Source organism: Mastigoproctus giganteus, chromosome 13, assembly GCF_048544385.1.
Source record: "Mastigoproctus giganteus isolate SK-2022 chromosome 13, ASM4854438v1, whole genome shotgun sequence".
Lineage (NCBI taxonomy): Eukaryota > Metazoa > Arthropoda > Arachnida > Uropygi > Thelyphonidae > Mastigoproctus > Mastigoproctus giganteus.
Window position 1 is genome coordinate 69,633,179 of NC_143587.1, and position 12,878 is coordinate 69,646,056.

General features: G+C 36.7%; 1 protein-coding gene across 1 annotated transcript in view; it reads left to right on the forward strand.

Annotated features, from left to right (window-relative positions):
• LOC150076146 (calmegin-like) overlaps window positions 1-12,878 on the forward strand; it is a 308,067-nt gene that overhangs the window by 244,384 nt on the left and 50,805 nt on the right. Inside the window, exon 18 of the mRNA XM_090387267.1 lies at window positions 6,034-6,168. Within this exon, the coding sequence (XP_090243393.1) occupies window positions 6,034-6,168 (135 nt within the window). The remainder of the gene's footprint in view (window positions 1-6,033; window positions 6,169-12,878) is intronic.

Consider the following 12,878-nt stretch of genomic DNA (forward strand, 5'->3'; position numbering starts at 1 on the left):
GTAGTAGTGGCATGTGATGCAAGAAAGCAAGTGTATGAGCTTATGCAGCATCAGCCAAAAAAAAAAAAATATTACAAAACAATCCCCTCTAAATATTTGTCCAGTTCCTCCTTAAATTTATTTAACCTATCAACTTCCACAACGACAGATGGAAGTTTGTTCCAGCAATTAACCAGCCGCTGGCTAAAGGCAAATTTCCGCACATCTATTCTACATCTGACCTTCCTCAATTTCAATTTATGCCCCCTTAGGTTCATAATCTGAACAAGTGGAAGAATCCCATCAAAATTCAACTGCTCAACCCATTCAAAGCCTTATACATCTCAATCAGATCAGATCACCTCACAGGTGCCTAGTCTCCAGCTGGTGCAATTTGCAGAACTTAAGCCTTTCCTGGTAAGAGGATCCCTTCATTCCCCTCACCAATCTTTTTGCCCTTCTCTGTACATGCTCAAGCAAATCTACATCCTTCCTAAAATGAGCCCTCCAGACCTGCACACAGTACTCAAGGCGTGGTGTGACCATTGCCTTATACAGAGGGACAATCACCTCCTTTTCCCTGCTATCAAAATTCCTGTATATCATTGACAACACCCCATGACCTGCCTTGGCAAGCCTATCTGCATTGCTCAGAAAACTTCATATTACTCCCAGGTCTTTCATTTTCTACCACCTTAAGTGTAGTACCACACAGTTGGTATGTTTCTCTGGGTTTACTTCTACCCATATGCAGTACTTTGCATTTTTCAATGTTAAACTTCAGTTGCCACTTCTCAGCCCATCTGCCGAAATTTTCTAGATCCTGTTGCAGTAACACACTGCCATTACTGTCATTAACAACCCTGCCAGCTTTTGTATCATCTGCAAACTTCGATACTAAGCCTGATATACCTTCATCAATATCATTGATAAATATACAAAACAGTAGACCCAACACCGAACCCTGTGGGACTCCACTAATAACATTAGTCCACGAAGATCAGCACCCATTGATTACCACCCTCTGCCTTCTCCCACTCAACCATCCTTTTTTCCATTGTAGCAACTTACCCTTAATACCATTCCACTCCAAGTTGTACAGTAGTCTTCCATGTGCAACAGTGTGAAAATGTAATGCTGTATATACTGATTCTGCACCTTCTGAATATCAGATAAAATTTTTGTCTAGGAAGTTTAAATGGAATCAAGAGTCTATAAAAGGTGACTCAAGAAATGTGCCAAAAAATTGAAGGCCTGGTTGTGCAGGATAGACATATTAAAGTGTATGATTGCCAGAGCATGTAATGTTTCTGAGGGCTGGTACACAGCATCTGCTAACGCTTGGCTGTGTCAAAGTTCAGTTCTTGCTGGGTGTCATGAATGCCCACAACCCTTCAGAAACAAACAGAGCCTCAAATTTATGAGGAAAATTTACATGCATGATTCAGATCCACAGGAGTTTCTTTCAAAAATTTAACTGGTGATGAAATGTGGATTCATTACTGAGTTCTGGAAATAACATGAATCCAAGCAGTGGAAAACCATGGTTTGCTGCCCAAAGGACCCAATTCTCTGCCAGGAAGATCATGACCGTCATGTTTTTAGGTATGAAAGGAATTCTTTTGGTAGACAACTTGCTACATAAGAAATCAGTAGAGATGCTTACATTGCTGTTGTCATAATTTTAAGAGATTCCATAACGGTACAGAGGAGATGGAAATTGACACAGGGTGTCTTTCTGCTTCAGGACAATGCTCCTTGTTACAGCTTCCATAGAGCAATTACTGCTCTGAGAGATTGCAGATTCCAGTAGTTTAACCATTGCCCTTGTAGTTCACGCCAGGTCCCAAGTGATTATTTCCTCTTTGGAAATCTGAAGGAGTGTAATCATCAATTTTCAAGTGATGATGCTCTCAGAGCTTCAAAACGGAGGACACATATTGAACTCAATGGGTAATAGTATTTGTATAGTTCAATGAAGCCACAGGCTTGTGCACTGGAGAGGGGATGGGAGGACCACCAAATACATAAGAAAATACAAATTATATGATCCCTCCTCATACAGGTAACTATCCAGTTGACCTTTGAATTTATTCAAACTGTCAGCCTCAACTATCTGAGATGGCAACTTGTTCCAGCGATCGACTCGTTGACTAAAAGAAAACTTCCTGCAATCTAATCTAAGCCTCAACTTCTGTAATTTGAATTTATGGTCCCTAGTTCTGGAATTCTTTATAGCAGTGAAAATTCTACCTTCATACATTTTACTAATCCCTTTGAGTTGTCTGGTTGCCAAGCTCTGTAGCCCACATAATCGGAGCCTTTCATTGTGTGATTGTCCTTTTGCCAATCTGCCGACCGGCTAGCCAGGTGGGTAAAGTGCCTGCTTGGCAACCCAAAGGACGCAGGTTCGAATCCCGGCTCAGGCTTGGATCAGAGTAAAATGCAAAAACTTTGGGAGGTGCATCATGGCCACAGAAGCCGATGCGCCAACAACTAACAAAAAAAAAAAAAAAAATTGCCAGTCTCACCATTTTGGTTACCTGTCTTTGGACCCTTTCAAGAAGCTCAATGTCTTTATTTGGATGAAGTCTCCATACTCAAACACAGTATCCCATATGTGATCTTGCAGTTGCCTTATACAGTGGGATTATGACCTCCTCATCTCTACAGGATAAGGTTTGATAAATCATCGATAGGACATCATTGGTTTTCCTGCCTGGTTATATTGAAAGAGGAAGAAATTAGGCTGCGTTGTTTCTTTATTATGGAGGTAGATAAGTTTTTGGGTGACTCTTGTATGTGTACATGAGTAGTCAAGCAGAGATGTGCGTGTGTACTTGTGCATGCACCTCTGCTTTTGTGTATATGTGCACTGGTATTCAAAGAAAGTACATCACCCCTTAAAATTGTAATTGTCGTCTGAATAACGTCGTAAATATATGGCAATATTTATTACAGATTGCATCAGATAAGATTGACATGCGTAGCTGATGACGTAATATTGAATCAGCTGCTACTTTCAGCTATATAAGCACGCTCTGCAAGAGTTGCAGTCATTCCTTGCTTGTGTCAGGATGGTGAGTTACGTGCAGTTGATGCCACGAAGAAAGAGTACTGTTGTTGCTTTGTGAGGAAGGATGTTCTTCCTGTCATATTGCTTATGCTTTGTAATCAGTCGACAGCGAGGAGATTTCTTTCCAAACTCAAGAATACTGGTTCTGCTGATAGGAAAAAAGGAACCGGATGCAAACGAGTTTCTACCCCAAAACAGGACCGTGTTTTGAAGCGCTTATGCCTTAAAAACTGTAAAGCTTCTTCATCTGAGCTGAAAAGAGAATGGGAAGAACATACAGGAGTGGTAGCAAGTGCAGTAACAGTCAGAAGATACCTCTTCAAAAATGGACTTATAGCCCGTCATCCTAAGAAGCCCCTCTTCACACAAAAATGAAAAAGGCCCAATTAATTTGGTGTAAGGAGCATGTCAAATGGACCCCCGAGCAGTGGAAGTCCAGTTATTTTCTCGGATGAGAAGATATTCAACCTGCATGGCTCTGATGGGAGACAAACAATTTGCCATAGACGTGGTGAAGAATACCATCCAGACTATAGTGTCTACAGTGAAATTCCCTACCAGCCAAATGATATGGGGATGCGTTTCGTATTGCAGCATAGGTCACCTGTAGTTTATAAAAGGTTCCGTAAATGCCAATGGATATCTGGCTATATTAGAAGGCAAATTGCTGCCTACCATTAGAGACCATTTCAATCTGCCAAGTAATGCATCTTTGAAGATGACTCTGCTCCTTGTCATCGGGCAAAAAAGTATAAGTAGGCACTTTTTTTTTAGTTACTTGAGCTTCATTTCTGTATTAGAAGTTAGACAGTAACATGTTTACATTTGTTACACGTGAAAAAATGGTTGGAAGAACAGTCCATTACAACTGTTAGCTGGCCAGGAAACAGCCTGGACCTGAATCCTGTGGAGAACTGTTGGTATCATGTGCAATCTGCAGTTGCCAGAAAGAAACCAAAGACCATTCATGAACTTCAGGAAGCCATATTTTGTGTTTGGAACCACGAACTATCAGTTGATTATCTTCAGAAATTGAACTTGTTAATACCTCGACAGTGTGCTGCCATCAGAGCCAGAGGCGGTTCAACTAAATATTAGTTTGCACCTGTTGAACTTTTCATTTTGTTTTCCATTTAAAATGATAAACTGAAACAGCAAATTGAGGGCTTCTGATAACATTTCAGCCATAATTGTCGTGTTTACCGAAACTGTTGTACAAAAGTTGCAGATGCTCATTTTGGAATGTTTTGAGAGCACCTATTAAATATTACCTAGCTTTGCCTTAACTATTAATAAATATCTTTTGTTTATATTTCTATTTGTGATGCTAGTCATTAATGTAACATACCATCGTGAAAAAGGGTTAGAAATGTGAAATTGCTAGGTGATGCACTTTCTTTTGAACACCAGTGTATATTCAAATAGCAGTGTAACATTTGTGCATAAAAAAAATTTTTTTTTGTCTTTAACTGACTAGCTGTCCCTATTGAAAATGGTATATGGTGACTGTGTAATTTTACATTTTTGTGTGTGTGTGTGTGTGTGTGTGTGTGTGTGTGTGTGTGTGTGTGTATATACACACACACACACACACAGCAAGATATATTAAATATACTCTTTCTCAAAGCAGAATTTCTGGAAGTGGATTTTGAAGAAGACAAACAATCATCCATTTGCTTGGTTCCTGTACTTCATGTATTGTGCCATTCCAATTAGCTTGTTTGCTTGGTTACTGTATAAACAAGTAAAAGAGGTAGTTCTCAGACTTAAATGCCCATACAGTGAAAACAGAAATAAAGCTATATATATATTGGTTTATGTTCATGTGAAAGTCAATGGTTGTGCTACTTTAGTTCTTAGCAAGTTTCTGTTTTAACTTGCTTCAGTTAAATTTCATTGAAGTTTAATTCTCTGTGAAGAAAATGTCTCCATTAAATTACAGAACGTTGATTGACAGTTAAATTTTTCAAACTTAAACTATATGAAAAATATAGATACTGGATTTTTATTTTCATACTACACTCTGTGTTGTTTATATGGGACAGAATGACAGACATTTCAAGAAATGCACCTTGCTTTTGGTAAATCATTATGAAAATAACTAAAGAAAATACTATGCCTTAACTGAGTTACAATCAGTTTATGTGAGATACCAGTGTATCGGTAGTATCTGTTCTGATATTTGTTAAATTTCTTCTAACAGCAACTATTTCTTTGGAAAATACAGACATTATGGATTCTTGCTACTTTACAGTACTTAGCTTTTAAGTTTTAGGCTTCTTCATATGATCAAGATAGGACTTGGAATGCATACCAGTATTTCACATTAGTAGATTGCTACATAATAAAAAATTCAGTATCACACTGGTACCATAATAATAGCAGTGTATTACTTAAATTTTCAAAAATAATGTTATTTTATCTCTTTTACTTTTTTGTAATAGTGCTGGAACAAAGGAAGAGAAAATGTTTTATTTGAATAAAAGCAATTTGATTAAAACACTTATTTATGAGACTCCATTATGAGTCATGTATAAGTCATGAATTTCAAGTAAAACAAAAACCAGAGTGTATGAAAGTTTACAGAAAGTGTCCTACATGGAATTTTGTCCATCTTTGAAATCGGAACTGTCAAAAAGTTCAATCAATTTTCTTCAATTAAAAATAATTATAAACCTTGATAAAATGCAGAAAGATAAGGAACCAGTTAAAATAAATAAATAAAAAATACAAATTAGGAATAAATTGTCTAATTCGTGGAGGGAAAAGTTTAGTAATTAAATATCAACTTTCGATATTTTGGAAATTATTGTATGCATTCCTTCCAGGTAGCACAAAAATGTTTTCACATGAATATATATATATTATATTGTGTGTGTAAATAAAGAAATTTTTGTCAATTGTTTTTTAAGCTTTTTTTAAGTTTTGTTGCAAGTAGTTTTATATCCTCCTTTCCCCTCTGTCCTTCCTTCATTTAGGATGGTGTTCTATTCCAACTAGTCAAATACACAAATAAACATCCCTGGCTTTGGGCTGTATATTTAATAATCATAGGCATACCCCTTATCCTCTTCATAGCTTTTTGTTGTACCACTCCTAATGCTTCTTTAAAGGTAAATATCTTTATTTTGTTGCTTATGTTTATTCAGAAATTTAGATTTTACTTAAATGCTTTTATTCCATTTAGCTAATTTTATTGTATAAAAATGAATTAGTGTTATCTTTGCAGGTATTTTGCAGCCTCTGTAGGTGAGTTAATTTTCAGCTTATTATTTTGAGTATGAATCATGTCTTTGAATCATGCTAATGCGAGAAAAATTGAGTCTGACCTATAAAATGGGACTGAATTGGTCAGTCTCAAGTAGATGTTATGGTTTTTCTCTGTTCATTTCTATCAGGTTTTTGCATTTTGAAAAGAACAAATGACTTGACACACTGACACAATAGCATGGTGTTTTTGTTTGTCCTATTCAAATACAGTGTGTCGTATGCAACTATAACTGCTTGTAGGCTTAAGAGACATTAGTATGATTGTGAATGCAAGTTGCTCCAATCAGCAAGTTTAGACAACCAGCACAGAATGATAATAGGGTGCCACATAAGCAATTGTTCTGTACATGATATTTCAATAGCAATGAAGATCCCTAGGTTGATGATTGGTGATGTGATCTGCAAATGAATGCAGACTGGTGATGAAACCATTACAAAAAGACCCAGAAAACCTCCGAAGCTGATGTGACAGGAGAGGCCTGCAAGAAATCTTCCACTCAGAACACAGATCTATGTTGTTGCAGCACTTGAAGTGCTCAGTGAGATGATTGAGACACATCAGCACCTGGTACAGTGTGCAGAATGCTGTAGGTATGAGTTACCACCATTGTGCAGCCATCTACAAGCCACTAATCACCCCAACTAATGCCTGATGCTGTCTAGCTTGGGGTAAGGCCTGCTATTCTTGGACTGTAGACCAATGGAAAGCTGTGCTTTGAAGTAAGAAGTCATGGTACATAGTCTACTAGTCTAATCGCCATGTGGTTTGAGGATATGTGGGGGATGTCTGGAGAAAGCTGCATGCTAGACTGTATTGGTTTGATAGTGAAGTTCGGAAAACACGGCATGATGGTATGGGGCTGTTTTTTGTGGTTTGGCCCAGGACCATTTGTCCCCCCCCCCAACAAAACCATGAATGCCGAAGTCTATCTAGACATCCTGGACAATAATGTACTTTCGTTTGTCCTATTCAAATACAGTGTGTCATATGCAACTATAACTGCTTGTAGGCCTTAGGAGACATTAGTATGATTGTGAATGCAAGTTACTCCAATCAGCAGGGTTACCTACATTACCTACATTGTGGCTGTCCATCAGAGGTGGCCCATACCTGTATCAGCAAGACGTTCATGTTATACTGCTTGTTGTGATGGGCTGGTTTGAGGATATGAGCATTGGACCAGCCCAGAGCTGTGACGTAAGTCCTATAAAGACCCTTTGGGATGAATTTGATCATCAGGTATGTGAAGAGAGACTGCCCAAAAAAAATACAGCTAGACTAGTTGACTAGTCTAGTTCTAGGAAAATGTTCAAATAAATGCTTAGTTAATATTCAGAGTGGCAGGAGCAGCATTCAGAATTTTAATTCACTTGAAAGATTGCTGACAAATTCATTGTGCAAAATGGTTCATCATTCTACTCATCCGTTTGGCATGGATTGAGCCCCTATTTAGATATTAACCTCCATTGTTGTCAGTCTCTTGAACCTTTCATCATTTGTTGATAGCTCTGAAAACCTGTTTTCCTTTAGGCATTGGAGCTATTCTCTTTTGGCTCTTCCTGGTGGTCTGTTATCTCCAATTCTTCCTGTCAGCACTACATTAGGCAGCCTTGATTGTTTCAGCTGGTTCACATATCCAAACCACACAAAATGGTTACTAGAACCATTCTTGAAACAATGAAGGCAAAGTTAACAAATGTTGACTGATGCTTTCTCAAGCCTGTTTGCAAATGAACCGGGTGACGGTGACTTGAAAAACTGATATGAAGCTTGTTTTTCTGTTAAATATTCAAAACACTGCCATAATATAGTGTATTATTTTCCAGTAAATGTATTATTTATTGGAATGCATGCAACAGAACTGCTTTTATTAGAGTAAATGTAACTTTATTTTATTTAATTTTTTTTTTTTTATGGACTGCTGAACCAGATTGCTTATCTAGCTATGTTGAGAGACAGGTATTATTTCAGTGTGGAGATAGATGGAAGTACCTTGCCACCTGTATTCATGAATGATGTTTTGGTATAAACAGATTGGTGAAGCTCTTTGATAATACTGCTTTAAGTTGTCTCTTTAGTAGTAGTCCTGATCTCTGTGCAAGAATTCCTTATGGGAATTTGTGAAAAAGCCTTGTATACAAAGAACATGGTTTTGTGCTGGTATTCTAGAAATACGAAGTCCAAGTTTCACAGCTGTTATCTTAAGTTTACAATAAAGAGTCCATCTTCTTGACTCTTTGTACTCCCTTCTCTCTTTCACTGTCATAATTTCTCCATCAGTTTGTAAAAGCATAGTTTTTCTTACTCCCCCCCCCCACAAAAAATAGTAAAATTGTTAAAACTGAATTAAAAAAAAAATTCTGCTGTTAATTTTTTATTTTTAATAATGAATATGGCTATGATTAACACCTGAGAATAGTTTGTAATTAATTGTTGAGTTGACCAGTCATTGAAAGCGGGGGGTAAACTTTTCTTGCAGGTTTCCATTTACGATGCAACATGTGATGCGGGCAGAGGATGATATCCTCTCTCTGTTTATAAAGCAATAATAAAAGGTTAATGAGAAAACTTAGTTTATTAAAAACTAATATCATTGATAATTTATTTTTAGTGAAAATGTACAGGATGCTAACTCTAACTTGCATTGCTGATAGTCTAGAAATACAACCCAGAACAATGCCCTGTCAATAAATTAGCAAAGGTTGCCTTTCTTATCAGTTGCAATTATAAAAAACAAACAAGAGACGAGTGCAGTTTGTCATCCATCAAAACAGGTTGATGGATGACAAACTGATCAGTAGTATGCCACAATATTTGCAGCACAAATATTGTGGCATTATTCCTGATCATACTCTTCAACAGAGCCATGTTGGTTCAACTGCCAAGGTAATTTGACTTGATATCTAATTCAAATATTTAATACACTCATAGCAGAAGCTGTATGACTTTGAATAAATTTGGTAAGTTGTTGACTTAGTTTGGCAGCCCCTTCACAAATTATGAATCCCTAAGAATAAAGCATGTTTCCTTATAGCAGTCAAAAATCTTCCAACTCTGAACAGAATTCATAGATAGTAAACTGTCAGCTGAGTTTTTGGAAGTGTTAAGTGAAATAATATTTAACTTAGCACTTAAATAGTATTTATATAATATCAATAGCACTACTTGAAAAAAGTTTTGAAACAAATTAAAATGAATCAATCGCACATGCACGCACGCACACGCTTCAGTTCTTATTATTACTGAAGCTAAATAAATTTATATTTTGCGGTATCAGCCCTGTGAGTTCATCTTTTATAATAATGAAAGAAAGAATTGATGTATAGTGTTCCTTGGATGGGGAACTGACAAGTACACAAAGAAGCTTGAAATATAACAGATGATCAAGTCATGCTTTCCATTTTAACAATTCCTCAGGGTGTGAGAAAATTCAACCAGGTGGGGGGGAAACAATGCATTAAGGCCTTCTCATTCTGATGAAACTTTCAAATTCTTTTGACAGCCAGGGTCATTGTTTTGAACAGAGCTTTGATGCAACCTGTTTGCATAACAGTGACTTCAAGAAAGATATTGTTATGCAACAGTATCTTTTTGAAACAGTTATAATCAGTTGATGTCTAACAGATAATCCAAACAGAAATCCACAGACAGAAAAATCCTAGCATAAGCTTGATGTTTGGAGGCATTCTGCACTGGTAAACCTGTGGATGTATTATTTTAATATAAATATGCATATGTTGTTTTCTGAAAATCTCCTGTTTTTGTGAAAGTGCATTTTTTTTTTTTTTTTTTTTTCCTATTCTGTTCCAAAAAAAAAGAATCTGTTTTCATCCTCCTTGCAGTTACCCAATCTCCAGCTTTTTAAATGTCAAAAGTTGGTGTGTATGAATTGAATATTATAACAATACTATGAATTACTGATCTGATGATGATCCATGAAATGCATATTGTAACTAATTAATTAATAAACTGGAAGGTTAGTGCACCTTCCTGCATGAAATATCAAAGAATTATTATTGCGGAATTGTCATAAGACCAGAACCACGAGTTAATCACACTATAGTTTGAGTACCATTAAAACTGAAAAGGCTCTAATAATAAACTGCTGAGAACTGAATAGCACTAATGTTTCAGAGTGATGACCAGGTAATATTAGATTAGCATAAATTAAATAAGGTGAAATGAAATAAAATGGAAGAAGTAAAATTCTAACATGAACAGAACAGTGTGAAAAGAACTAGTGATTTCAGAGGGGAGACATGACAACAGCAGGGAATGTGTTGCTGGCAACATCAGGCTATCATTGTGATAGTGTCACTTGTTGGTATTGTCAATTGTGAGTCTATGTAAGAAGTGCAGAGATGCTGAATTATGCCTATATAGCACAAATGGAATGAGCAATGGAAGAGTGTAATCAGCAGTTCCTTTGCATCAGAAACATTCTGTGCTGCAAGAAGCTTATGGTGAAGAGTGTTTAATGCATTAGTATTTACCATTAGCTTAATGGTAAATGCTGAATAAATGCATAAGGGTAAATTTTTCCACAGGCAGGGAATCCATACAATGATCTTCAACCACCTGAAAACCTCAAACAAAGCATTGAGTAGGTTGACACTGTCATTGCTGCGTTTCGGTATTTGAAAGGAAATAGAATAAAAAAAGTAAGCTAAAACTATTGGTGATTTCATCCATATCCTTTAACTGTGGAACATTTACTGCTGCTAATAACTTTTTGGGGGATAGTGAAATTTAAAAATTTACCAAATGTTTAGAGAAGGTTCCCCACAATTAATTCGGAAAGGGAGTACACATAAATGCATAAGACATCTGCTTTAGGCAGTGTGTATGAGGATTGAAGAATTATTAACTGATAAAATTTAGATAAAAGTACTTTATTAAAATATGAATGGTGGGCCCATTATTTAATATTCCATTAATGCAAATTAGTAACCGATTTTTCCTTTCATTAACAAGATGAAAATTAAATGATTGTTAATACCAAACAAATATAATGCCTGTCCTAATTACTTTAGATAACTGTATGAATGCATAGAATAGTTTGTATCATCACAATCATGGGCCTTGGTGCAGTGTTTCTCTATTTACTCTGTGGCTTTTTTTTTTTTTTTTTGAGGCCACCTGAAGATGCTACCGAAATTTGAATGTTGCACGGGGAACTACGTCTAGTACAGACTTGTGGCATTAGGTAACACTGCATGCATCCTTTGAATTTTTTCCCTATGTTTTTTTTAAGCTTCGTAAACTTGTTACTCTGAATCTCACTTGTGCAATTTGTGCGTGCTGTGTTCATTGTTATTGATTGATTTTTTTTTTTTTTTTTGTTTTAAATTTTACAGTCCCTAGATTGTAAAATTTAAAACATGGTGAAACGATTTACGTAAGTCAGAGACTTACTGTGTAGAAAAGTTGGGTGCAGTAGTGAAACTACAAATTTTGGGCACCATTCCTGCATTATTGACAAATGATGACCCCTGTTCCTCTCCACTGGTGGATATGGTGTTATGATAGTTTTGCCACTAATTGGATGATAATTTAGTATCAGAAATAAAATAAATTAATATTGGCAGCAGAACCTTTCATTTTCTCCTTCATATTCACTTCGTACTGAGCAACAATGTATTGGTGACCACAATCCAAGTCATGAATGATTAGTTGCTTGTAGGTAGTGTCATGTTGGCCCTGAGGTTGGATTGGTGGGAACATTCTCCTGGCAAATAAAGAGACAGCTTAATTAGGCAATTCCTAAGAGATTTTCCTTGAAGTAAAAATCACCCTGGTCCAGTGGAAGGAGTGCGTTAGATGTTTGTTCTGTTCTGATATGTAGTGCCATAGCATAGTGCAGTGTACAATTTCCTGCAGGATAAATACTTCAGAATTGTACCATATACTTTCTGAAATCTGTATTTGGAACTCTGGCTAAGACATGACTGTGGACAGAATTAAGGATGTTAAGAGAGAGAGAGAGAGAGAGAGAGAGAGAGAGAGAGAGAGAGAGGTGAGGGTACCTTCCAGTGATACTGCTGGGATTTATGCCCAGAGTGTAAGGTCCAGGTTAATGCTATAGGAATCAGTTACCTAGACTAGTAGGTTTTCTGCAAGGGCAATGGTCAACTATGCTGCCGAAGGTGAACCCTGGGCTTCCACATTCAAGAGCAGACATCTCAGATATTTGGTTGGTAGGGACCTCAGGCACTGAATCCTTAATCTCATGAATCCTGATTGCAGAAATTCTCCTGGGATCCTAACAAGGTCCCAACAAAAAATTTGATCTAAGGCAGAAAATAGACCTAGAATGGAAGCAGCAATGGGTTCTTGATCATGCATCAAACTGCTTAGAAACTAAAAATGAATAGCAAGTGCTTAAAAAAACAGTACTCACCTTGTATAAATCTGCAATAAATTTATTGGTAGATGGTGGTTAAATTTAGGTTGGAAGGTGCATTAAAAAGAACTAAGGTGGAGAATGGGGTGAAAATATTTTAAACAGATTTTAAAATGAGTGCAAGGAAGTAGAAATGCAAATCTCCAATC